We start from the raw sequence: 26,758 nt of genomic DNA, 5'->3' as shown, positions 1-26,758 counted from the left end.
TTTCCTAAGACTTTCTGTTCCTTTTGTAGTCTGTCTTATGACCACAAATGGACAGAAAAATCTGCATTCAATACAGCAGCTATTGCTCATATGACAAACTTCTGAGCTGACTCAGCATATCCATGGTACCGGCTTCAAAGCATTCATCAAGCCTACTTATCCTCAAGGCGAGGCCCCAGACACCACCTCTGCTGTGATGCCTTTCCTGCTTAGATGGAACACTGCTTCCACCATGACCCAGAGCATGACGATTTTGACCACAGTGAACTGGTGAATTCTATTCCAGGGGCACAAGCACACACTGGCAACCCAAGAAACACACATATCAATGGAAATATCTTCAGTCAGGCATGTATAAACAATTCCCCTTTGTTCTTACAATTATTTCATATTTCTTTTAAGTGTGTGTGCATGTGTGCGTGTGTGTGTGTGTGTGTGTGTGTGTGTGTGTGTGTGTACATGTAGCAAGAAGGCAAACATTGTTAGATGAAGAATTGGCAGTAGAATTCCTACAAGGGGAGAAAACTGCCTGAGTTTAATAAGATACCTTTATTTGCCAATTTGGTTGTAGAAAGATAGACTTCAGGGTATGGCTGTGATAAGCTGGGGATGAGAAAAATAAATCAACAGGCATTTGGAATTGAGGAAAGCAGGCTATGAAAGAAAGGAGACAGCAGTCAAGAAAAGGGCGTGGACAGTAAGTGATAGGAGGCTGGAGCCCAAATAATAGAGACGCCCAGCAAATTTTCCTAAAGGCAAATGGCTAAGGCCTTTCGAGAACAAAAGAAGCCTAATAGTCCATTTTATGTTGTTCACTGTGCTTCTCTGTAGAGTAATCACCCTCGTGGACGGCAAACCTTCAGTAAAAACTGCTACACAAACCTTCACTCAATAGCACCATAAGACGTGAAAAGACGATGGAAATATCTCTGAAAGGACAAAATGAAGAAAGAAGAGGAAAGGATGAAGAGGAGGAAGAGGAAAAAAAAGGAAGATGGGGTAGCAGGAGGATGAGGAGAAGAGGAAGGAAGGGAACAAAGAAAGAAACGGCAAGAGCAGAAGCACGATGAAGCCAGGGAAAACATTAGCCCCTCAAGGACCCCTGGAGATTCTGGTGGGGTTACTGGATGTTCTATTGGGTTCATACGATGGGTCACACTGCTTTTATTTGAATCTTATATAGCCTGACCTCAATTACCTCAAGTGCCTAAGGATCTTATGGAAAAAGCTGACACATAGACTGTAAACCAAAGAATCTCATGCTGTAGAGACTCCGCATCATAGATTATGTACTTTCCGCTGGCCATGTGTGTGCTGCCCTCCGTGTCACCAGGGGAGTTGGGCTGCTGCCGGTTAAAGCGTGGGACTTAGGAATCACAGACACTCGTGTTTGGGTATCAACCCCATCACTCACTAGCTGTGCCACCTTCTAGAAATCTACTTCCTCTCAGTACAATAAAATTAATCATTGCACCTATATCACATCTTGGAATTATGTAATATATTTAGTACCTATATGCATATATCACAGCTTCTTAAGATTAAATGAGACGCATAAAAAAACATTTCATGTGGTGCTGAGTACATAGCAAACGTGTGGTGAGAAATAGCTAGAACTCCCTTTTTTTCGCTATTATTTATTATTCCTTTCCATACCTCTCATTTTTGACATGTTATCCTCCTGCACACGCCTGCCTGTAAAAGTAACACTAGTCTATATTCCTCTGTGTGTTTCTTCACATGCCTTTGAAATCCATTCCGACTTATCATCATGGGGCCCATTCAAGGTAGTGTCTTCAATACAGTTCTCCCCACAAGAGAGCATCATTTCAGGCTGTCTGGGGTCCCAGGTTTACAGACACAAGGGAAGCCAAGCGAGAAGAAACCTCTGTGGCGGCCTCAGCAGAGACCAACCTGATGCCCAACTTATGCTCATTTCATTAGAAACGGTTCCCCTGAAATAGGACGACTTGAGAACCTCCAAGACAACAATGTGGATCAACAGTCTCTGCAGAAAACACCAAGGATAAGTTACACTGTTCTTTGACCTGAAAGCAGTCACTCACCCAAACATTTGGGGCAGCACTGTCCTGGGGGAATGTGACGAAGGTGCTGAGGACAGGAGAGAATGGGACAAACTTCTCGCACGCACTGTGTCCTGCCTCCCTGAAGAAGAGAGAGAGAGAAAGAGGGGGAAAAAGCACATTTAGAAAAGTAAGTGCATGAATATTGGATAATCAAGATATCTGGAGCAAGCCAGGGCCTTCCCTGGTCTTAGGTCCCTGGGGTGACTGCTCTGATCCGTGTCATTTCTCCCAAGTATCCTTTTATCTTCCCTGTAAGCTATACACATTGTACCAGCGAGAAGGCTGTCCCTCGAGAGAGGCTCTCTCACCAGCCACCACCTTTGTGTGCCATTTTCTTTCTCAAGACTAGCCAACTGCCTCAGTGTGCCTGAGATGTGAGGCTTTCGGGACTAAAACCATGGAAGTCTTGGGCAAACCACAAGTTAGCCTCTGTTTCTAACCCCTCAGCAAGCAAAGGAACACTGGGTTTTACGGCGACTTTCCCTCCTCTTTCAAACCCCCATCGCTCTGTAGGTCCTGCAGGCCTCTTCCTCCAGGCAGGCTCCCCTTTCTGCCACAGCTTTGAGGTGTGGCTGGGATGGCTCGATGGGGTTGGGGTTAGAGGAAGCAGCCAGTCTGTGGAAAACGGAAACTCGGAAAATCCATGTTCAGAAGAACAATTTCTCCGAGTTTACCAGCTAACTTAATCTGTTTGCATTAACAAAGGAGAAGGTGTATGACGCTTGATATTGGAAGAATTAGCAGAGCCCCAGTGTGCATTGGAAAAAGCTCTCGAACCTTCAAACACTTGCCCTTGAGAAAAGCTCATCTCAGCCTTTTCTGTCCTCCAGCACCCATGACCTCTGACACCCATTCTTTCCTTCTTTACCTCAGCATCGCCCCCTTCCTCTGCCCATCAGTCTCTCCTCTCTAGAACATGAAGGTGCAGCGCGCCGTCTCCACCGCCTCTATCCCTCAGCAGAGGCGGCTGTTTTTCCAGCCTCAGCAACTTGTAACTGAATCTTCAGAAAGCTGAAGCCGGAAAAAAATAAAAAATGGCTTTCCAGTCAATTTACACCCAACAACTTTGCAAGGCTCGTGTGAAAACTATCCTGTGCAAAATGAATTGCTATCAAATTTGTGAATAATTACGTCTTTTTCTTCTTCTTCTTCTTCAAAAAAAAATCAGTTAATTTGGTAAATAAATCACTAGGCAAATGGAATTTCAATGGATTGACTTCTCTGGGGTTTGAGCTGGAAACCAAATTAAGAAGCCCTCAGGTCTCCATTGTCTCAGGCCGATAATTCATATCTCAGGAAGCCTCAGGAAATTAGGAACTCATCTCAAAGAGCCCTGGGCCTGCAAGGGAGAGACTCCCTTATGGTGTTTCCTCACACCTTCCCCACCGCTTTCTGCACGGACACCAGACGTTAGCGGTCTGATCACATTCGTCCCCATCCCACGTGCTGCTGTCTCCCGTCGTTTCTGCTTCTCCTGCCTGTTCTTGCCATTCTTATTATTATGGTTTATTTTTTGGTAGGGATGTATGAAAGGGGTAGGGCATATTATGTCGTTTTAAATATTTATGATTTTTAAACCACTTTAATGTTGGATTCTTCCCCAGACCAAGAGAACATGTGAAAATACCACAAAAAGCTCTTCTGTTGTTTTTACATTATTTTCAGATCAGCAAGAATCACTAAAAAGCTCCTAACACTCCCTGGCTGTTCTCTGTGAGTTTCCTCACTCAACTTGGCATAATCCTAAATCCAGCCTTTCCCCAGAGTAAAGAGATGCCTAACCTGAGTTCAGGTGGGACTCAGGTCTGCCCCAGCTTGTACATAAATCACAAAAGTCAAACCTAGAGGCAGGACATATGCTGCCCTTTGCTTTTCATTTCCAAGACATCCATCTGCAAACAACTTCCTAAAATCTTGAATTCTCTGGCCACACAATTCAGAATCTTGAATTCTCAGAAGTGTTGATTTCTCTTAGGTGAACAGAGAACATATTCTTTTTGTCGATATTCTCTGCTCTGGTTGGATCAGCATCTAATTTTCAGGGATATTTTAAAATTAAAATTCAAAAAAAATTGCATAATTGCATAGGAGTTAACTTGTCCAACACATTTGGAAAGCTGGCAAAACATTATGTGTACTCCAGTCATTTTCCTTACAATAAGGTCAAAGAGCACATTTTGCATATATAATACAACTGCAGTTTGTGTTTCCCTGGAGTCCATTAAAGTAACTTGAACTCCAGTGGGGGTTTGCTGGTTTGGTCAAGTTTTATTTTGTTTGGGTTGCAGTATTGTGTCACAGCTCCAGTCCCCAGGCTGCATTCCAACGAATGCCTCCAAAGACAGCCCCTGGCCTTTCGGCTCACAACCTGCTTCTATGATTTCAACTCAGCAGGGACTCTGGTTAAACTATAAGCTGAGGTTCTGCTGTAAACTAACAAAGTTAAAATAGCAGAAGTAAACATTTCTCTTTCTAAAAATGTACCCTTCCTACTGTGACTGCAGTAACTCGGGCTCTATCAAATTATCACAATCACTTCCTGCGTGGCTTCCCTGGCTCAGCCTTCTTCCACTAATTCACCCTGGAAAGATCCATATGTCCAGGAGTCCTTCCCAGCATCCATCCATCATTTCATTATTTGATCAAATACTTCTTTAAGGCCTATCATATGCTGGGGATACAGCAGTGATTACAACATACAAAAACCATGCTCTTTATGAAGCTTACATCACCACTGAGCACACCCCTAAGCTAAGGTGGAGGGTGACTTACCAGCATTCGGGATAAAGTTCAAACCACTCCAACTAAAAGTCTATGTCGAGGCAGCTGTGCTCATTAACACCTGTTTCTTTTTTCTCAGACTCACTTGCAGTTAGGTGTCACCATGTGACTCAGTTCTGACCAATGGAAGGTGGGTGGAAATAATATAACGCACTTCTAAGCCTGACCCATAAAAATCTCTCATGCACAATGCTCTATGCCCTCACTTTTTCTCTCTACTGGATGTATAGGCAGCTGAATGGAGGGGACACTAAGAACTTTGCAAAAGATGGAAAGAGCCTGCTTCCCTGAGTCACCATATAGAAATCTACCCACCAAACACCTACAATGAACTGCTAAATGAGCAAGACAAAATTATGTTGCATTAAAACACTCAGACGCATTAGTTCTTGATTACCATAGTTAGCCTACTTTGTCAAGATACCCATAATGTTCTTTCCAACATTCTTTCCTTCCAACTCCCACATAGAGGAGTCCAGGGTGTCTTATTTCTTTATTGCCCCGAAGCATATCTCATGCATCGAATATTTTTTACACATACCTCTTTCCCTCTCACCCTCCATAATTGACCCCTGTGGAAATCCTGCTTCATTTAAGGTCTAGCTCAAGCCTCTTCCTATCTGTGAAGGTTTTTAAACCTGTTCACTTCCCAGCAACTTCCTCCATCGTCCCATGTCTCTTCTTTCCTCATCTGTACTCCTGTATTTTTGACACATATATAAATTTTAACCCTGCAAGAAGGCACTGGTTTTGTCTTCAAATTAGACAAGTGTCAGGGCAGGAAACAGTCCTTTGAGCCCAGCATCCTTCAAGAGAGTGATGGGCTCAAGGAAACAGCTCAGTAAAAATTTGTTGAATGAAAGGAAGAACTACTGCACATGATGAGCTCTAGAAGCCGGTTGAATTCTGCAGATGTCTTTAACTACAGGATGCTGATGAGATGGCATAGTTCAGGACAGTCTACATCTGCTTACCTTTGTATCTCCTTGGGTTTTGCACATTTTAGATAATAATTAAGTGTTTGTTGGTGCTGATACTTCAAAAAGCAACACTTAACCTCAACTTGTAAAGCTGGTAGGATTCCTGGGATTCCTACCCAGGAATTCCATGTATTTTGTTAAATGTTTGAAAATTTCTAACTGGTTAAAATACATAGGGATTAGTGACTACAGTTGACCCTTGAACAATGTAGGGGTTGAGGTACCAACCTCCCACAAAGTCAAAAATCTTCATATAACTATTATGTTCTCATCTGGTCAACAAAGAAAGGAATGCTAGGAACTTGCAGAGTACTGGTGAGTTAGGATTTTCACCATTTGTCTTTTATTGAAAAGGCAAGTTTGTTCTTTAGAGGTGGTCACTTGTTCTAATTGCCTATCTGAGTGCTTCTCCAAAAGTAGCTGTTTTTAAAAGAGAGACTTGAAACGTGTCCCACATCTCTTTTCTGCCCCCTTATTTTTTCTTTTAGCTGATTCAGTCAAGAACACAATGCTTTGTGTCAAAGTTTACCCTAGAATAGCAGTTTTGTTGCACAATAAAAATCTATCTTGCTGAATACAGTGATGAGTGCAAGATGATAAAACCACAGCCATGTGCCTGCAGGGTGCTTCTCCCACCCCTGGGGACTGCTGAGAAATGGGGGCTGGAAACCATCCTGTAGCATGTGACATGGCACGCATCCCCTGACCAGGAGGCAGAGCCTGGCTCTGTAACTGGAGGCAGGGAGCAGAGCAGTGCGTTTCTAACCGGTTACAACCAGTCAGCTACACTCAAGCACATTCTGGAGTGACTTTTTCCCCCCAATGTTCAATTCTTTTAAGAGAATAGAGTTCTTCATCGGTTCAAGATGAACATGAGAACAAGGACGGGGGTGGGGGGAGGGACTGGAGGGGCTAATATAGGGGAGAAATACAGCTTGAGTGTAAGACTTTATGTGTGATCCAGAATTCTCACATTGAAACAGACAGTGGTAGAAAGCTGATTTGTGAGCAGAGCGCCCACACTGAATTACAAATTGGGTCACACACACACAAAAATAATGGATGTCCTTATCCGTGCCTCTCTTTGACCTGGGCATTCATTTTGGTAAAGTTTTGGAGCATTACAGTTACTTCCAGGGGTAAAGGTCTTAGTGCGTGGCTTCCTCTGTTCTTGGCCAGAACAGAACAGGAAATCAAAGAAGGGAAGGGGAACAAGTGAGCTGTCAGGCTGAAGGAGCAGAAGTAGAGGGAACAAGGAGAGAGAGGACACCCCAAATTATAGTGGTTAATAAGCCCACTTAGAAGGAGAGAAAGAGAAAGAGAGAGAGAGAGAGAGAGAGAGAGAGAGAGAGAGAGAGAGAGACAGAGAGAGACAGAGAGACAGAGAGAGAGACTACATTAGCATATACTTATATGTATACACCAACATGGTAAAAAATTTGTGTGTCTGTTTATGAGACTTATCCACCAGACCAGGGTTTTTTTAACTTTGGCACTATGTTAACTTTGGGCCAGATAAGCCTTTGTAATAGGGGGCTGCCTTGTGCTTTGCAGGATGTTTAGCAGCATGCCTGGCCTCCATCCACTAGATGCCAGCATCACCCCTCAACCCCAGGTTATAACAAACAGAAATGTCTCCAGACATTGCCAAATGTCCCTGGGGGGACAAAAATCACTCCCAGTTGAGAGCCACTGCACTAGACCAAAGTTTTCTCAAGCCATAGTCCAGGAACCAGAATTTTTAGTAACTTTCCCAGAGGATTTGGAGGATGCTATCCCAGGCACTGGATTTTGCAAAATACCTCACTAACATAAGCTTCCAGCAAGCAGGGATTAAGACTTATTTATCTCATTAGTTCCTCCAGCAGTTAGCACACACATCATAACTTTTAACATGTGCCCAAGACATGTGTTCTGAATGACAGAGGATGTTTCCAGGTGGAGGAGTTCTCTCTGAGAGAAGAGCCAGACCCCGTTTGCCCTCCCTGGTGGATAGAGGCCACTTTTATTCCAGCTTGTGAAGGAGGACAGGAGAAGCCGGGGTGGGGATGGAGTCATGATTGAGGTCGATGGGGTTGAACTGTGCTCCACCAAGGCATCTGTGCTGAGACCACTGCAGGCTTTTTCACCCCAGTCTGTGAGGGTCCAAGAAACTTTCTAACCCAAGAATCTGAACAGTATGCTATATACATGGGTTTTTTTTTCCAAGTGATAAAATAAAACTCAACTTTGATTTTGCAGAGTCAAGGACATGTCAATACAGCTTGACCAAGGTACTTATTTTGTCCCATAAAAATGTTAGGCAAACAATACCTGTGAGAAGTACTCCCTGGGCTGATGAAAACAAAACCCTTTTCGCCCTTCACTACCTATTCAGAGAACCATGACCTGATGCTCTGTCTTGGGAGTCAAGCCCTGCTTTTCCCATCAATTAATGTTTCCAAAGCCGATTGTATCGTTGTTCATAATATTGTTTTGGTTTCCTATTCCTGCTGCAACAAATTACCACTCAGATTTAGTGGCTCTAAACCACACGCTTTTATTATCTTACAGTTGGGGAGGTCAGAAGCCTGAAATCACTGGGCTAAAATCAAAATGTCAGCAGGACCACATTCCTCCCGGGGGCCCTCGGGGAAGATGCATCTCCTCGTCGTGTCCAGCTTCTAGGGGCTGCCTGCATTCCTTGGCTCATGGCCTCCTTTCTCTATCACCAAAGCCATCAGTGGAGCATCTTTAAACCTCCTTCTGCTCTGGCTCTGGCACTCGGCTGCTGTCATCAGATTTCCGGTGACTGCGACCCTCCTGCCTCCCTTTTATAAGGACTCTTTTAAGAATCCAAGTAATCCAGGATAATCTTCCCACCTCGAAATCCTTCACTTAATCACATCGGCAAAGTCCCTTTTACCATGTAAAGGAGCAGTCACAGGTTTGGGGGATTGGGACATGGACATCTCAGGGGCCAAGGGGTATATTGTTCTGTCTACCACAGTTAGTATTCAAGAAACGACATTTAATGCCACTGTCTCCGATGTAATATTTCAGGCCTAAAGTCACTACAATGTACTATAATGACCTGTTCCATCGGCCTTTCCCTCACTGAAAAAGCTAGCTTTCGCTGTTTTTCAGAAAGAAAAAGATAATCAATAATCTCAATTTAAATCCTGGCTACATGGTTGCCGAGCTGAACAAGTTGTTTGTTCTCCTTCCTATGCTCATCTCCAGTTATATCATTCTATCATTTAGGAGGTGACATTCAAACCAGACCATCTGAGTTTCTCATCTTATTCATTCTCTCCTTATTGTAATAGGCAAAACCATAGGCTCCAATGGACAGCTTCTGGAGCAATTTTTGGGTGTAAATGCAGTAGGAAAACCTCCCTGTGTGCCAGCAGGCCCCTTCAGGGGCACTGGGCCAGCCCTGCTGACGAGCAGTAGCCCCTAAGCTAAAGTTCCCACCAAGCAGTATGACTGGCCAATCACCCACTGGTGGCCCATGGCAACAAGCCCTGTAGGGACTTCAGTGTCCTCTGATGGCCAGATAAATGACTCCTAAAGAGTTTGACTGTGTTCACCATAATCAAAGATGCTTGCAGAAGATTGTAGAAAAATGCCTGTCCTGGACTCAGCAAAGGGTTTGCAAGGCACCACACGGAGACTTGGCCCTGTGACAGCGCAGGTCGAGGCTAGCTTTCTGCAGCTACGTAAGGGAGCAGGCCCAGCCTGGCTATGTTAAGACTTCAAGGGCACACAGAGGCAGAGCCAAAGTCACAATTTTTGTGAAATCGGTGATATACATGTGTTTACTATTGTTTTACTAGTACCATTTAAAAGAGGGGTTCAGTATTGTGTTTGCTTATACCACATATTTAAAGGTAAAATCCATCTGTCTTCTTTGAGTCCTTGTTCTTTGTTCTTTCTTGCCACTTAGCTGAATGGAAGGCTTTTGTGTTTGTTGTTTTTTGTTTCATTGATTTTTTTTTATTTTTTTTTTGAAAAAGAAAATGTCCAAATTCTTCCTCTTTCCCAAACGCATCTTTCCACACAGGCAGACACACAAATCACTGATAAGACTGGGATACTGTTTGGGGAAAATTCCAACTGGTTCTGGGTTTCCAGCAACACTTTACTCCTTTCTTCCTCGACTTTAGAAGCAGGAAGATAAGACCATCCTATGGGACCAAGCGCAGATGAGATCTCTGAACAAATGCCCTGGGAACGGAGAGATGAGGAAAGCCCTGGGAATGAGAACAGACTTGCTAGCCCTGGTTTGTTTGGTGTCTACAAACAGGAGTTGAGGGACAGCTGGAACACCAGTGATCTTCCCTGAGGAATGGGACACCCTTTTCCAGGGCTCACCGAGCCGAGACGTAGGGCTTGCTGAGAATCAGGCCCCACCATGCCAGCGAGCATGGGTGTTCCCGCTCTGAAACAATCGAGAAACAAACAAATACATTCACAAGAGAACACCCTCCTAATATTTCAGATTCCCGGAGACCACCCGGGAGGATGTTTCTCAACTGCCACCCGAAAGAAAGAGCTCAAAAAACGAAAATGAGCCCTTTTCCTTCTCTTGCCATTTTTATCAAAGTTCAACCTTTCATCATCATGTAAGAAGTCAAAGCTGTTACAAACCTACTGCTGACACATCAAACGCTTTATCTACAGTCTGGCCTGCTTCCAGGGGGATGAAAGGCACAATCATTCAGAACTCACACCTTCTATGAGTTATGAGCCATTCCTGAAAGGAAGGAAATAACACCATTGTGCAGCAGAAAGGGCATTTTTCACGTTCCCCAGGCTGTCTACACCACAGCAAAGCTGGATATGCCCTAAGGAGGAAGCCACAGTAAGACCTCTGATGGAGGCAAGAGGCTCTGGAAATACTGACCCGCAAAGACAGAAACGCAAGCATCACTGATGAATTATTTCTCTGAAACCTTTCTGTTAGCTATTAAGTTTTGGCTACTAAAAATAGTTTATATACTGCTTTATTTTCTTTCCATAATGTTCCATTTGGATTTATCATTTGCCCTGGACTAGGTTGAGAGTTCACCGAGCACAGGAGCCATGTTTATATTGCTTCTGTCTTTCACAAGTGTCTCTGCCTCCCTAGCGCCATAGCCAGACCATGGTAACATCAGAAGTGTTTAGTTTTCAGCTAAACACCTACTTGTTGGGTTGTCAGTTAAATCTGAAAATATTGGGTTGTTGGAAAAGTCATGACGCATTTTTGCAACAAAAAAACATAGAAAAAATACGTCGTGACTTTGCCGACAACCCAATAACTCAAAAATGTTTGTGCTCCAGTGAGGTTTCCGGAGGTACAAAAATATCTGCTGTCTTGAAATGAGTTAGTCTTAATTAAGATGTGTCTGGACCCCTCACTGTATTGACAAAATTATACTTTGAAGTTTTTGAGATATTTCCTAAAATAGTATGCCTGAATGCACTCCTGAAAAATAAGATTACATTTAAAGTTTATTTTAATTTCTGAATAGCAATTGACTACTCATAGCATTTTGGCTTTTGTTTGCCTATTTAACAAATATTTGAGTTTCTATATGTTAGACGCTGTGGTCTTTAAATAAAAATTTTCCAAATCTCTACTCAGTACATGTTGTATGTAGTTCTCTATTTTTGTGTCAGGTGCCAATTTACTATAATTCGAAAAAAAATCTAAAATATTTTAATTACAGCAGCATAGAGTCCTATAAACACTCTGGCCTCCATCAAGGGACACTGTCCAGGTTGACTAGAGGTTTCTGGCACTGTTCATTCAAACTGGTGATACCCCTGGGTATTGGTCTTGTCAACCAAGTCTAAGTTTATGTTCTGAGATAATCAGGCTGCAATGCAACCTTGGCAAGCTTTTGGGATGATTGTAATCTAGGCCAAATATGATCAAAGAAAAGAGTGTACAGGCTGTTGGAAACAGCTGTGGTGGGGGGTCCCATTTTGAGCCAAAGCTAGCATTCTGACATGTCTGGGCAAGTCCAGGGAAAGGGAAAGGTTCACTCACTTGGCTTCTCATGAGAAAAAAAGGAAAATCCTTCCTGGGGTAAGAAGAGATGCAACACAACGGAATCAGCAGTTACTAGTTACAGAAGGAAGGCATTTTCTGAATATAACTTGGCATCCGTTACTCAAGTCATCTCAAGTCCAGCACCATGGGTGCCCGTGTTGGTCCAAGAGTAAGAAGATGCTGAAAGCAAAGCCTAAAAAGGACTGTGTCACTACAACCTCTGTGAAACATTCGAGTACAGGCCCAACTAATTTGGGATCCCTATAATGGAGAAAAACATACAAAAAGGAAAGTGATATTGGTCCTTCCCACTTGCCCTACACACTGCTTTGTCCTGGGAAGCCTCCAGGATATTAGTGCAATGCACAAAGAGGGTGGAAGTAGTAGTCATACCAGGCTGAGAACCAAAGTGCCTGGAAAAAATGGCGGCAGTGCCAAACAGATGAAACATGGCAGACTGACATGGCACAAGAGGGAATCTTATCCAGCCCAGGAAAGTGATATTTCCTCTGTCACAAACCCCGACTTGCAAGAAGTCTAGTCACCGGTGTCCAGCAATGGGCAGTATAAAATAGCACCTATAGGCAAGGCATAGGTGTATTCTCTGACAAATGCATTCATATATTGGCCAAGCAGAAAAAGAAAGTGCTTCGTCTCTCGTAGAAATAATTTGTATTAAACTGAGCTTCTCCTGGAATAATATTAGGTGAGGTTCACAAACTTTGTCTTGTAATCATGGCCAGAACATGCTGTGAAAAGGCCAAAAAGGAGTAGGTGCCTCAGTGAGGCAGCAGCTGAGTAGAAAGCTTGCCTGGACATGGGCAAGGTCTGAGAGGACAACAGCTCCAGAATGGTGACAACACGCTTAGCAACCCCAGAGAGGTTTTTCAAAAAACATGGAGAACCATAGGACTGAACAGTTCACTTTATTAAAAGGAATGGGAAAAACGTTCTACCTGAGCAACCCAATTAGCAACTATTTCAGAAAATTATACAGAGAGGGCAGCAGCTCAGGGCTGTATTTTTGTTTTGTTTTGTTTTGTTTTGTTTTAGGCCATAGCTAGGACAGAAGTTTAAGTGCTTGCCAGAACAACCCTAAATGCTTCAAGAAGAGCTAAGGACAGTCCCCATGGTTCCTATAAAGCTAATGGAAGAAAAGTGAAAGCCCACCTTTAATTGGGAAATCAGGGAAAAACCTACGCACTTAGAACAGCTATCAGGATTTCAGTGGACCTGAGATAAGCCACTCAAAAGATGCCCAGAGGCTCTCTTTAAAAACCAGTATTGACGGGAAGTAGTTTGGGGGCAAATGTCCAGGAGTCAGAGAGGCAGTGGTTCAAAATCACCCACCATGTTATCATAGCAGGCCAGCTGGGGGATGATGGCAATATCTTGAAACCAGATAGATTAAGTGGACGTTTACTTACTGAAGGTGGAACATCCAGCCCCCTTTTTTGAGCAAGAAATCCAGAAAAAAAATCACATCTTTAATTGATCTGTGTTATCTATAAAGAGCCTCATCAACCAGCAGTACAGTTTGGCTACCAAGCCCAGAGAACTGATATAAACAAGTAACTCAAAGTCTATGACCAACTCACGATCAGAACATTGCGAGTTCTGATGTGCTGAATATATTTGTGATCTGACGAATGTCTGGCATATTCACAAGTGTGTAGATTATGGATATTGCCTTTGCAGTGAAGTATTTCTCCTCATTTGTAGATATGACTTAAAATCTTCATTTGTTCTAAGTAGCTATATGACAAGGTCTATTCAGAGACCCTGTGGATGAGATTCCAAAACAAAATGCCTCCATCTGCCCTCAAAAAAAAAACTGCCCCTCCTTCCCCCCAAGACCCCTGCAATACACTTACATTTATCTTACAGATTTCACTTAAAATGCACTGTGTGGACATTCATGTGCACTCACTGTTTTGTGTTTTTGTTCTAGGAAGGTGTTTCTGGTGGTCTCTGACAAAGAGTATGATCTACAGAGCCCTTTAACAAGGTCTGGTCTGAGAGAGTCTTTAGGCTCAATTCTTACTCTCTCTTTTGCAAATTCTCCCAAGCAGAATAACTTTGAATTCCCCAGTGGCCCATTCTCTTGGATCAATTCTGCCTGGAAAGTGGTTGCTCTCCTTACAACAGTAATAAAACATGCCATGGTAGGGAAATCTAAGTAACCTCAAGAGGATAAGGATTCAAAACCCACAGTTCTCAGAGGGTCTAATGGGTTTGACTTTAAAAAGCAGTAGAGTTCTTAAAACTTGGAAATGAAAGGAGCAGTACTACAATAGCACTGAAATTGTTCACAGCAAAAATTTTAATGATCTTGTTCTCAAACATTCCCAGCTCCAAAGGGGACACAGAAATGCAAGAGGCGAGGCCCAGTTACATACATGGATCCAAATGATATGGGCAAAAATCTGCACAACTTTTATAAAGAGGCCATTTCCTTCAGTTAAAACTTAGATGTGAGGTGTTTGCATTGTTGAATCTTCTCAAAACTCCAAATTTGATCTATTATTAGGGTTGTAGAAAGAGCGATGTCCATGAATGTGGAAATGATACCAAACTCCAGATAATGGGTGATGAAGCAAAAATGTGAGTGAAAATAATGACTTTTTAGAATGTTTATGAACTCCTAGACCATGACATGAGCAGATCTGTGCCTTAAAGGTAAAACCAGGAAAGGTTCCAGATTCTAAATTAGGAAGGGAAGCTGGGAACCCCCATGGTTCAAAGGAACAAACCCTTGGGGTTAAGGGTTCCTTCCGACCCTAGTGCTATGCCTTACTACTTTGCACCAAAGCTACTTAACTTCTCTAAGCTCCAATTCCTTCACCTATAAATTAGGAAAGCCAACAGTGCCCAGTCTCACAGAGTTCATATAAAGAATAAGATGATGGAAGCAAAGCTTTTAGCCCAGTGCCTGGTGCATAGTAAGTGCTCATTAAATGGTAACTCTTACAAATATGTAGGGTCAAATTCATTTTGAACCCTGGCCAGTGCCGTATGTTAATAAATGAGTGACCTTGGGCAAATTATTTCATCCGAGGCTTGGTTATTTTATTACTAAACAATGCCATTTTCCTCACAAAGCTGTTGTGAAAATTTGATGAGCGAATGTGGTGAAAGTACCCAGCACAGTGCTTGACTTATAAAAATTACCGATAAAATTGAACCTTCAGCACCCTTACCACACCCTGCTCTCTTTAGGATTAGCCATTCAAAGTCTGTTTCGCTAGCCAAGAGCAAGGGCTGTGAAAGGCACAGAGCTGGGGTGGCTTTCCCTCTGAATGAGCAGAACACTTGTGTTTTTCTTGGCACTGGGAACACATGGAGTACTCTTTGGGGTGTACAGTAGTGTATACATCGCCCATGTATTTGCATAAAGTTTCAAAGCACTTTCTTGATATATGTAGTATGACAGCCGCTGTCACAATATATTTATATAAGTTCCACGCAGATTTTATAAAACAAACTTGCAAATGTTTGTTTTCCTAGGGAGGGGTGTGTTTGGGGGTTGGTGGGGATAATCATTTCATCTCACTCTAGAAAGCAACACATGCTGGCATGCTTCCTAGCTCCATGGCCACAAATACGCCGGTGTTCCCTATGAATACGTGAGGCAATCCCACAGATATAGTAGGTCACTGTATAACCATTTTTTTAAAAAACCTTCTCCTATAAGAAATAGCATTGATGGGCGCCGTAACCACAATCCATCTGAGGTGTAGAGGGAAGGACGAAATAGACGGCTGTGGCTCTTAGCACACAGAATCCCTCAGGCAAATTATCACGACCCTAGCTGACTGTCCATCTTTCCATGTGAAGAAGTTAGCCAGATATGAAAGATAATGACAATTCCTCACCATTTACCTGTCTTCTTTCAGAGGCACTAGAAAAATTGTCTTCATTAGCCAAATCTTTCCATCAAAACTATCAAGGTAATTTACACTCAGTTATCTCCTATAGCATTTCCTAAACGAATACTTTGTGGAATCCTAAGAGGTCAATAGAGGTCCAATGACCCAAGACTCCTACAAAGAAATGAATAAGATTGTGTTGAACAAAGTTATATAGGTTTCTTTATCGTAGTACTTTTCCTATTAATGCATATGGATATTCAATAGGGAGAATATAGGATATAATGTTTCTCAAACTTATTTGACCATAGAACCCTTTTGTCATGACACATGAACAGATTCTGCTACAATATAATGAGCAATACAATTTGGAAAATGCTAGTTAACTTCGATATTCTACTACTCGATGTTTGTCTTAAGTATCTACAACTATAGGGTCTTTTGTCATTGACACAAATTCCTTGGAGACAATTTCTAGTTAAACAAGTCCTTATATTGAGTGATCGATATTCTTTAAATGAACAATCAGTTCTAACCCCACACATGCTATATTAAATAAAATACTCTTCAATTTCAATTGAAGATTATATTTTTATATGTTTCAAAAGAAACCACTCTGACAGTGTTTTTTTATTTGTTTGTTTGTTTGTTTGTTTGAAGGATAGTGTCAATAATTCCTATTCATTTTTTTCTTTCAGGATTATCTTGATTTTTTTCAGAGCTTTTACATATTTTACTATAGAAAAAAAGAACCCTAAGCTCTTTTCCAATTCCATAAATCAGGTTACCCTAGCAATGTCTGGCATTTCTGGAATATTTCTAAATACCATAGTATGAAAACTCTACCTCCCACACCCTCTGAAAACATAGCTGGCTATTAATTCCCCAGGCTGACTATGTGGCTAGCTATGTGGTTTCCACGTTTTTAAAAGGGGATTTTGTAAAATACGCTGAGGAGCATTTCAGCCATGTCTTTCTCTTGTCTTTTTTTTTTTTTTTTTGCCTAGCAAACTTGCCCCTTCAATCTCTGCCCCTGGGTAGTCTTAAAAACGTGGCACATTTTAAACAAATATAATCCTTATAGCATCCTCAGAAGGTAGTAATGGCAGAAACAAAGATCCAGGGAAAAGGTTTGTTTGTCGCTGTAGCTCCCTTTGGGTGGGATCTCATGGGACCACAAGTGATGCTGTGACAGCCCTGGGCGGGGTTAGGTCAAGGAGCTGCATAAACAGAGTAAACCAGGCAAGAGCTTTGGGATCAGCCAAGGACACCAGGCTGGGAACAGCCAGAGAATCAAGCGCCCTTCCCGGCACCCAGTGTTTTAAAGAGGCAGGGGTCAAAACAGCATACATTTCATACCCATCTCTAGCCCTTCATTTCTCTGACATGGAAATAATATATTAATATCAAAAAAATGTTCCTTTTAAAAAGTGTGGGAGGTTTGAAGCAGCTTCCTCAGGAATCTGTTTTCATTTTTACTCATGACCTTCAACTTTGCCTCAACGTGCATACATAACTTTATATCTACACTCAAGGAGTGTGTCTCTGTTCACCAGTGTATGGCGCGTGCCTACCACATGCCATTTTCCAGCAAATAACCACAGCTTCTGTTGACAGACTGCAATACCATCAGATAATCTGCCTACTTGAAATCCTAGCAAGCAGCTCTCATGGTTTTCCATAATTAACATTTGATTGCCTAGTTAATATTCCATTATGCTGATGACATTCTTTATGATGAAGTCATAAACACTCCTCCACATTCCAAGTCTGTCTTTAGATAGAAAGGTTTTACACAGAATTACTCAGGCTAGTCACCATATCACCAGCTAGCTGTCCACCTTTCAATATAAAGGAGTTAATCATACATGAAAGACAATGACGGTTTGTCCATAATTGCACATGGGCTCCTCCCCTCACCATCAGGTGGGTGGAGCCTGCAGCTCGGGCTTCGTCCCAGGTGGACAATGTGCACAGCCTTTAGATGGGAGGCCAGCAAAGATATCTTATGTACCTTTCTGGATAAACACACAGGAACCAAAGGATAATGGCAATGCTACGGAAACTAGGAGGAAAAGTGGAAAACGATTTGCTTTATATTTAAATGAGATATGGCTTCCTAATCTGGGCCATATGTGGAAAAACTGAGTTTAAACCAGTGGTTTTCAAACTTTTTGATCTCAGAGTCCCTGTACACTCTTAAAAAGTATCAAACCTACCAAAGAGGTTTTGTTTACATGGGCTATATCTATCAATATTTATTATATTAGAAATTAAAACTGAGGAATTTTGAAAATGTGTTCACTTTAAAATAAAGAAAATCAATTACATTAACATAAGTAGCACATTTTTATGATAAATAACTATACTTTCCAAAACAAACAAAAATTAGTTAGAAAGTGGCACTGTTCTACCTATTTACAAATCTCTTTAATGTCTGGCTTAACAGAGGATATGGGGTTTTCCTATTTGCTTCTTTCAAGTTATCACAATATATTGTTTTGGGTACAGCACATAAAGAAAATCCAGTCTTACACAGATATGTAGTTGGAAAATATAGGCAGATTTAAGAGCCATTAATATAATTATGGATGTTCTTCTTTGATACTATACCAAAATTCAACAATCTTAAAGGCTGATTAGAATATGGAATTCAAAACCGTATCTTGTAGTTTGGGTATATTTTTCCCTTATAGGATCTTTGCAGTACTATGTATTGGTCATTTGAAAATATTGATTTATGTAGATCTTCCAAATGTTGGTATATTTCATTATCAAATATCAAAAAAATGCATGTATTAATATCATCTCTTACCTCTTCATAAAAGCTTTTAATTATCAGAAACCTGTCAAGCTCACAGTGGCAAATAAAAGTTTTTCAAAATTCTAATTTTCACATGAAAGCTCAAATTGTGTTACTGGTGACTTAGACTGCCATTTATTTTCTTTAAAGTGACATGTTCAGTTTTTTTGTTTTTTTGTTTGTTTTTTGAGATGTCTACCAAACGCCCGAGTCTAAATAATTTGTCAGTCATTTTTTCAAGTAAAACTGGAATTCCTTGAAAAATGTGGTTGGTTCAGCTCACAACTCAAACTCATATGAGTAAGTGTTTTTCCTTTAGATAGCCACTGTATTTCAATATTCAACAGAGTATTTTTTGCATACTTCTTATGCTAAAACAATGTGTGTTCAAGGGTAAGTTTTAATAATAAATAATTTTTAGTTTCATCAAGGACATTTTTAAGTAACAATGGCTTTTTTTTTTAAAACTGACAGTACACTGTGGTGGCCAATATGGGGACCCCTTCGCTGCCACAGCCTCGACTACGCTAAGGCTTTAGCAATTTTATTCATTATCAGTGCAAATGTGAACACAGCAGAAAAGGCGAATAAGGTCTTAGTATTACGATAAAAGTAGTTTTGAACTTGTGACTTCTCTAAAACAGTCTCAGGGACTCCCAGGGGTCTGTGGACTACACTTTGAGGACCGCTGACTCAAATACGTTGACTTTTTCCATTCTTGAGGTCTACCGCCATGATGTAATTCTTATAACCACGAAAAACAAACCAAAGTATAGCAGCACATTTGGGTCACAGAAATGAACTCTATGGTCCCAGGGAAATGCTGTACATCATCACTTAAATTGGCAAGTTCACTTAGTGGACGGCAATGCCATATGGACTACGGGGAGAAAAAGCACAGTCAACACCGCCCACAGAGCCAGCCAGATATGGGCAATCAAAGCTTGACGACACCAGTTTTGTTCCAGTAAAACTGTCAAGAATCCATATTACTCATTTACACCCATATTTTCAGGTATTCAGTAGAAAAAAGACAGCCCTTTGTGTGGGTAAAAAATGAACTATAAACCTAGGAGGCAAGACTGAGAAAGAGCAGATGCTTATGTCTCCAGGGTTTGTACTTCTTTCTCTAAAACATATCTGTCATCAACTTCAACTTAGAGGACCAACAAAGTACTTTTATAAATAAACACAGTGGCCATTTTCATTTTAGGGACTCTAAATTCTTGGTAATCAATCTGATGGCCATGAAATGCCAACTAACCCTTCTCCAATATGCTTCAGGCAGGGTGTCCTCACAAGATAGTCATTGTCTTGAGTAAAACAGGACCTACAAGAATCAGACCTGGTGTACTGACATCAACCACATGACATTTGCAGCTCTTGCTTAAAATTTTCATCTAAAGGAAGCTGAAGGAGAAGTTTCCATATTCTCCTCATTTTCAAAATCCAAGAAATCCTTGCATGAAGTTGACCCACAAAGAAGAAAAATCCAGTGGAGAGCCTGTGATTCATAACAGTGATAGTAACAGAAATCTCTGATTATGTAACACAATCATTGTTTAACTCTGCCTAGTCTTGTTTCCTCACCTCTGCTCCAACTCTGTCTGTAGCTACGGCCCCATCCCTGTTCCCAGACCAATTAGGGCAAAAGAAAGTAAGGGATCAACCAGTCTCAAGCCCTCTACCCTCCTAACCCCACAGAGGTACTTGATACCGGATCAATTTCTTACTAGGCCAGGCCAGGCGGCCATATTCTAATGCTGAACCCAAAGCAGGGGATCTGGAAGGGTTCTTGAAACTCCACGAGTTCTTGAGTCTTTCTCCTGACCCCTCCTGGTCAAGGGCATCCTCTCCCCTCCCAAACTCCTCAGAGCTACATAAGGTAACTGATAAACCCCATTTCAGCTTCCAAACAAATGTAAAACCCTAACAGGTAGGTCAGAAGTACCTCCAGATCTTTTCCTTTGAGGCCCTAGCAGCACATGGACACTCTAGGCTCCTCTACTTTACCCCAAATCTGGTTCACAGACAAACATGCCTAGGACCAGAAATAAGTGTTAGCCTCCCCATCAGCTCTCACCCAAATTGACTCACGCTTTTGAGTTGGGCTTCTGCCTTGACCCCCTTTTAAATCACAGAACACTAACTCTGCCTAGCATCCGAGACCCAGAATCACTCTTCTCTCTGCCCCCGCACCTCAGGCTAAGGGGCGGAAGCCTCCTTCTTGTAGTAGAGCTTCCTAAAGAGGAGGTGACACTTGCCTCCCTGGATTTGTGAGCACTGTGTACTCCTGCCTCCCAGAAGTCGACACTGTCCTCCTGGGGTCCCTCTAGCTCACCTCAGGCCCCAGGCATTAACCACTTGCCTGAAGCTGGGCTGTGGAGGTTTTACTACTCTGTGCCAACCCCGCTGCCTGTTTGCACCTTGATTTTGAGCCTACCCTCTGCCTCTTCCCCACAGCTGTCACATCTATCAGCCGCTGTGCCTCCTAGACAAATACAAACACATATTTAGAAATGAAATAAAACAAATTAGCACATCATTTTAAATATTACAAATGACATGATTAAAAGGTTAAGTTAAAGTTTGTGTTTTCATTGCCAAACCATTTTGAGGGGTACATGTGTGTTATGTTTAGGAGCAGTAAACCATTTCAACCTTATTTATGAGCAGCAATTACATAATTATATACAAACAATTTGTATGGAACCTACGGATTTATTTTATCTAGTCATTAAAGCAGAACCCCTAAGCTATTGCTCACAAATTACTACGCCTTTACATCCTTCACAGCTCTGGAAATTTTGCGTCTCCTGGTACCTAGAGATGAATTGGGAGTAGTCCCCTAGGCTGAAGTTTCTCCTAATATCTTCTTTGGATATCAGCATCAGAATTACCTGAGTTATTTGCATTTGCTAAAAAAATGCATACTACACGAAAATGAGGCCGCCTTGCACCTACTGTGTCAGAATCTGAGTGCAGAGCCTGGGATTTTAATAAACGCTTTCACATTCAGGATTCATATTATTGGTAGTATTACTATTAGGGTGTCATATCTCAGGATGATAGGTCAGTAAAGAGAGGAACATGCAAAAGAGCTAAAATAATCCTCACAACTTCTACAGGAATTCTATAGGCAATATCTTAAATTGATGAATCAAGATAAGCAGTACATGTGTATTATTGAGTGATATGGGGAAAGACATCAGAGGAAATAGCTGAAAGTAGTAGAACTGGTCACTTATGGAAAAAAGACACAGGGTGGGGGTGCGAGCGTGGGGTACTACTGGATTTGTCATTAGCCTTTAGCACCATTTGATTTTTTACATACCCACATATTAGCTTAATTAAAAATAAAAATACATTAAAAATAAAATACTCTATTATTCAGATTTTTAATTTATTCAAATTAGTGTTTCCATCCCATTTCCATTCATCTATGGTAGTAAAATGGCACTTCTTGAAAAAAAAATAGGAATCAAGGATGCCTGGTTTTTAAATTTTGGTTTACTTTGACAAAACCCAAAATATAACAACATATTATTTTAACCCTTAGCGTGGCTGTCTACTTCCTTAAGTGAATAAAGAAATTCACAGAACCGTTCCTTTCAACAAAATGCACAATAACACTACTAAAGTCCTATAAGTGATCAAAAAATGGATTCTAACTGTAATAACTTGGACCACTTCAAATTTCCTGTGTGCTAGCTATATACCTCCTACTAAAATGTAACAGCATATGACATAATTCAATATTCTCTAGAAGGCCCTGTAATTTTTCTTTACCCAATCTTTATGTACAAATCAAATTTGTATGATAGGGGTTAGAGTTCTTATGTTTAGGACCTCAGGAGACTTGAGATTATTTAGAAGTTGGCAAATGATGTGGAAAGTTAAGAAGGACATGCTCGGGACAAAGGCGGAAATATGGAGAGAGCCAGAGAACAGAAGGGGCATTGGAGGTCACCTAGCTAAGAGGTGGGCGGGTTCTAAGACTAGCATCCCTCCCACACACCATAGCTGTGGTGCCCCTCTACCAGGTTAAAACAAAGAAAAGTACAGAAAGGTACACAACCCAATGGCATCATATTTGCTTCCTACACTGAGTACGCTAAGTGTTTTTCAGTCTAGATGCATCATATTTCATCAGTGCCCAGTCAGGGATTACAGTGAGAAGATGTTTTAACCGAAGAGTCTGGCTTTCCAACGATGCATGATCACTAGCCACAGGTGACACACTGTGACAGCTGTGGGTATTGGTACAAACAAGATAAATGATTTATCTATCGCTAAGTTATAATTTCTTCTGTGTCACTTGGGAAAATCTAAAGACCTATAATACGGAGGGGATTAACTAGAACCTTCCAGAGTGAAGCCACTGTCTTGAGAAGGCCTTTCTTATATAAAGTGCCACCCAAGTTTCTTCAAGCTATACCTTGCCTCAGTGGCCTTCTCAAACAGCCTGAATTCACTTTACTGCTAGTTTCAAAGAGCATTCCAAGTTGGCTCAAAGCCCCTCGGAACACATACCAACCTCTGTGACAAGACATATATTGCCATTCCCATTTGACTTCCAACAGGAAGCCCAGAAGGGTTATCAGTCACATTATCACCACAGACAGCATGAGACAACTGCTGCATCTGCGACAAACTCTTGACCGTTGCAGAGAAAAAGCAAGGGATGTTTGAGCATTTTGCCAATGTGATAGCAACTTTCCACCTCTTCTCTTGCCATTTTTTTTCTTTTGGCAAATGTTAAAGGGATTGGTCCACCCAGTCATAATCTTGTTAAGTGAAGCCAAATCTAAATTACCCTTGCAGGCTGAGCAGTAGAACTCAGAAAGTTGGCTATAACAAGGGCCTATTATATGTCCTGCAGAGCTTTAAAAAAGATTTGAATTAAATATTGAGTTGGAGTTTCCTGATTGAAAAAACTTTCATAAAGGAGTTCAGATTCTTCCTTCAGTGTTTTGAAATCTCCGTTGCCTTAAGGAATTCAAGAGTTCGTCTGCCCTAAGAGTCCGTGGAAATGCCTGAGTAGCTCTCTTCACTGTGAATTCCCCCAAATCTAGCATAAGAAAAAGGGAGGTAAAGTATGGGAAACGGTCCCCAGAACTTGCGTCTCACAGAGCATGCTCAGAGAAACAAGGCAAGAAGAGTGAGTCCTACTGAATGGGAAAATTTTTCAGTTGTAAGTCTCTAATATTTTCCAAATTAAAACAGCTTCCTGAGTCCTGTAATTTGGACATGATCCCTAAAAGGCCCATCATTTGATGACAGGGAGTGTCTATATAAATTGGACAGCTTTCATATTAATACCAAGGTGACTCTAGAAGCCATGACTGATAAGCACCATGGAGCAGAACAATCATTAATTTTTTTTAATTCATCGTACTACCTGCTGCTCATTGGTGTCCCTTCACTGCCACCACATTTCAAGAGCAGCAACATTCCGCAAGAAAGTAAGTTCTCTGGTGGCCGGGACGCATCACCATGTTCACAGCTATATTTCAAACTTCTGGACAGAGTCTGGCTCTCAGTAAATATTCAATGGATGAATGAATGAAGGGGTGCTGCAAATACAAAGGATGAGTGCGGCTTAGATAACTTGGCATTTTTGTTGGATAATCATGTCTGCAAGAACAAAATATTAATAAGAGACCTGATAAACATCTTTTACTTTTTTTTTACTACATCAATATAGGCCCATTGAAAAGCAAGCTAATCTAGTGCCTTTGGTAAAGCATTAGAAAACGAACACCAGAGTCACAATTCTCCAACAAATCTTTGAAGATTTGCTTTGCAGCCAGACATTGGTTCTAGTTCTAGCTGAGTCATTTAATTGTTAGTGAGCATAGGTATTAATGCCTCATCTGAACATGGCAATACTGACCTCCAATGATGGCTGTGAAAAACTAAGCAAAATATCTCACCTAACCCTTCATTCACAGTTCCTGGCATATATAAAACCCAATATATAAAACTTCTTAGGGTCACAAAAAAAATATTCATTTTGATTAGATTTCAGTTCATTGAGTCAGATTAAAATCTTTTAACTGAGCGAATATCTATTTTTTTTTAAAAGCATGCTATTACAAAGTCACACAGGGCAATTAGTCTCACTTCATTAGAACAATAGAATTATATAAAACCTTTTTATAATTGATCATTCAGTGTTGCCCAAAAATTCAGAAATAATGAACATTAGTGGTTGGAACTCATAACTAAATGGCCAGTTATCCTGAAATATTTGTCCAAAAGTCTGAACCATTTAAAAAATTTTTCTTCCTATATTTCCATTAGCTTTGTCCAAATCAAGAGCTATTTTCTGCAAGCTTGTGATGCCATTGCCCCTTTTTTATCTTAAACCTCTCTATTTCCACAGACACCTATAACGTGTGTGTGTGTGTGTGTGTGTTGTTGTTGTTGTTGTTGTTTTAAAAGAAATGTGATTTTCAGAGTGGCAGGATGATTTGATTTTTGATTTTCCTGTTTAGAAAAACACATTTATAAATGGGAAAATCCCACTGAAAGGTCCACGGTGCCCACAATGAGCATTGACAATTGCTTTCTCTGTCCTCACTTCGCCCAGGACTGACTGGCAGTCTTTTCTGCTGGGACTCAGAAGACACTTCCCTAAGGGAGAACTTCTGGGTAATTCAGTCCAGTCATCCTGCACCTCGAGTTCTCTCCAAGGACTTCTCGTTTTACTCCCATGGTTCATTTTCTCCAAGTACGACCCACAGACCACATGCATCAGAATCAGACAAAAACTTTGAGTAAAATGCAGATTCCCATGGAGTGCCCAGATCTTCACAATCAAAATCTCTGGGGTGGGGCTCAGGAACCTTCATTTTAACAAGTGCCCCATGTGATTCTTAGATTGCAGTGTGAGCACAGCCGATCTGCACATGCTTCCGTCGTCTATTCCCATGGCCTCGACCATGAGACAAGCTGGAGATCTCCCCAAATCTGTAAGTCCAGGCAAGACCCTGCTCCCATCCCCTAAAGCTAACTGCCGACTGACTTTTATACCTGGATGTCCAGTAGACAAGAGAAACTGAACACACTTGCCTACATGCCACCCCCAAATCCACTGTCTACACTCCAGGGGGAAGTCTGGTCAGGTTTTCTCACTGCTTAAATCTTTCAGTGGCTCCTCTGTGCTCTCACGGTATAAGTCAGCAAAGAAATCTCCAACTATACCTCTCACTTCTTGTTCCCACTGCCCACTCCACTCCCCTGAAGCCATTTCTAGGATGCCTCGTGTTTTCTCTGGTCCCTGAGCCTGACATGCTGTGCTTTCTGCTTCCCTTCCAAATTCTTCTTTCTCCTGGCACATCCACATTCATTTTCTAGATTTCAGGCTGGCTATTTATTGCATCTTCTGGGAAAACCTGAAAGAACAGCTTCTCCACCTTTCCCCAAACTAAGGTCAGTCCCCCTCCTGTGTAGTCTCACTGGCACCTTCTACTAGTCTCTGAGCACCATCTACTCACATGCAGGGCTTCTAAGTACTTCAGACCATCGTACGCTCCTTATGATACTAGTCTGTAGTTGCTAGTTTGCTGACTTTCATTCTTCCTAGCTCCATGAAGCAGGAACCACGTGTGTCTGATCCGCAACGGTGGCCCCATTGTGAAGCACAAGGCCCAGCGCACCGGGAGCTTCATGTGTACTTGGAAATGAATCCAGGAACAGACGCGTGGTCCTTGCCGCCTCAACTCCCTGGAATGTGAGAAAGGTGCTTTGGTACCTGCGACATCACTGCAAGGAGTCTAAGCGCAAATATCAGGCAGCTTTCCACGAAGGCTGTGTAGGCTCATTGAGCAAGGGCTTTATTGAAGTTGAGAGTAGATGTGTTGCAGATCAGAGAGAGGAGACACGTTTTTAATGCATCTTGGCTCCCAGAAGTAAAATCTGAGTGGGAGATGCTAAGACAAGCATCACCCTTGGGTAACGCAGTCCTTGATCTTGGCCTCCTGATCAGAGAAGGGCTCCTGGTCTGCTAACACATGCAGCTTCTTCCTGACCCCAGCTGTCCACACCACGTGACTTAGGAAAGGATCCAAACCCAAATCTCCAGTGTAGACAAGCTCTTCAGAAGTTGACCAGGGGTGGGGGTTGGGGGGTATTGTTGGGCACATCGGTGTCACCAGAAGTCCCTTTCTGACATACAAAGATCTATTACCTCTAACTTTTGGAGGTATTAC

At 41.7% G+C, this 26,758-nt stretch overlaps 1 protein-coding gene across 4 annotated transcripts in view; it reads right to left on the bottom strand.

Moving 5' to 3' along the window:
• The window catches only part of BMPER (BMP binding endothelial regulator), a 227,200-nt gene that overhangs the window by 101,917 nt on the left and 98,525 nt on the right, over positions 1 to 26,758 (bottom strand). For all 4 annotated transcript variants that reach the window (XM_019668453.1, XM_019668454.1, XM_019668455.1 and 1 more), the window contains exon 7: positions 2,067 to 2,166. In XM_019668453.1, the coding sequence (XP_019523998.1) occupies positions 2,067 to 2,166 (100 nt within the window). The remainder of the gene's footprint in view (positions 1 to 2,066; positions 2,167 to 26,758) is intronic.

Source organism: Hipposideros armiger, unplaced genomic scaffold, assembly GCF_001890085.2.
Source record: "Hipposideros armiger isolate ML-2016 unplaced genomic scaffold, ASM189008v1 scaffold_526, whole genome shotgun sequence".
Taxonomy (NCBI): Eukaryota; Metazoa; Chordata; class Mammalia; order Chiroptera; family Hipposideridae; genus Hipposideros; species Hipposideros armiger.
The sequence above is the reverse complement of the archived record's forward strand: the minus strand, read 5'-3'. Positions and strand labels throughout refer to the sequence as shown.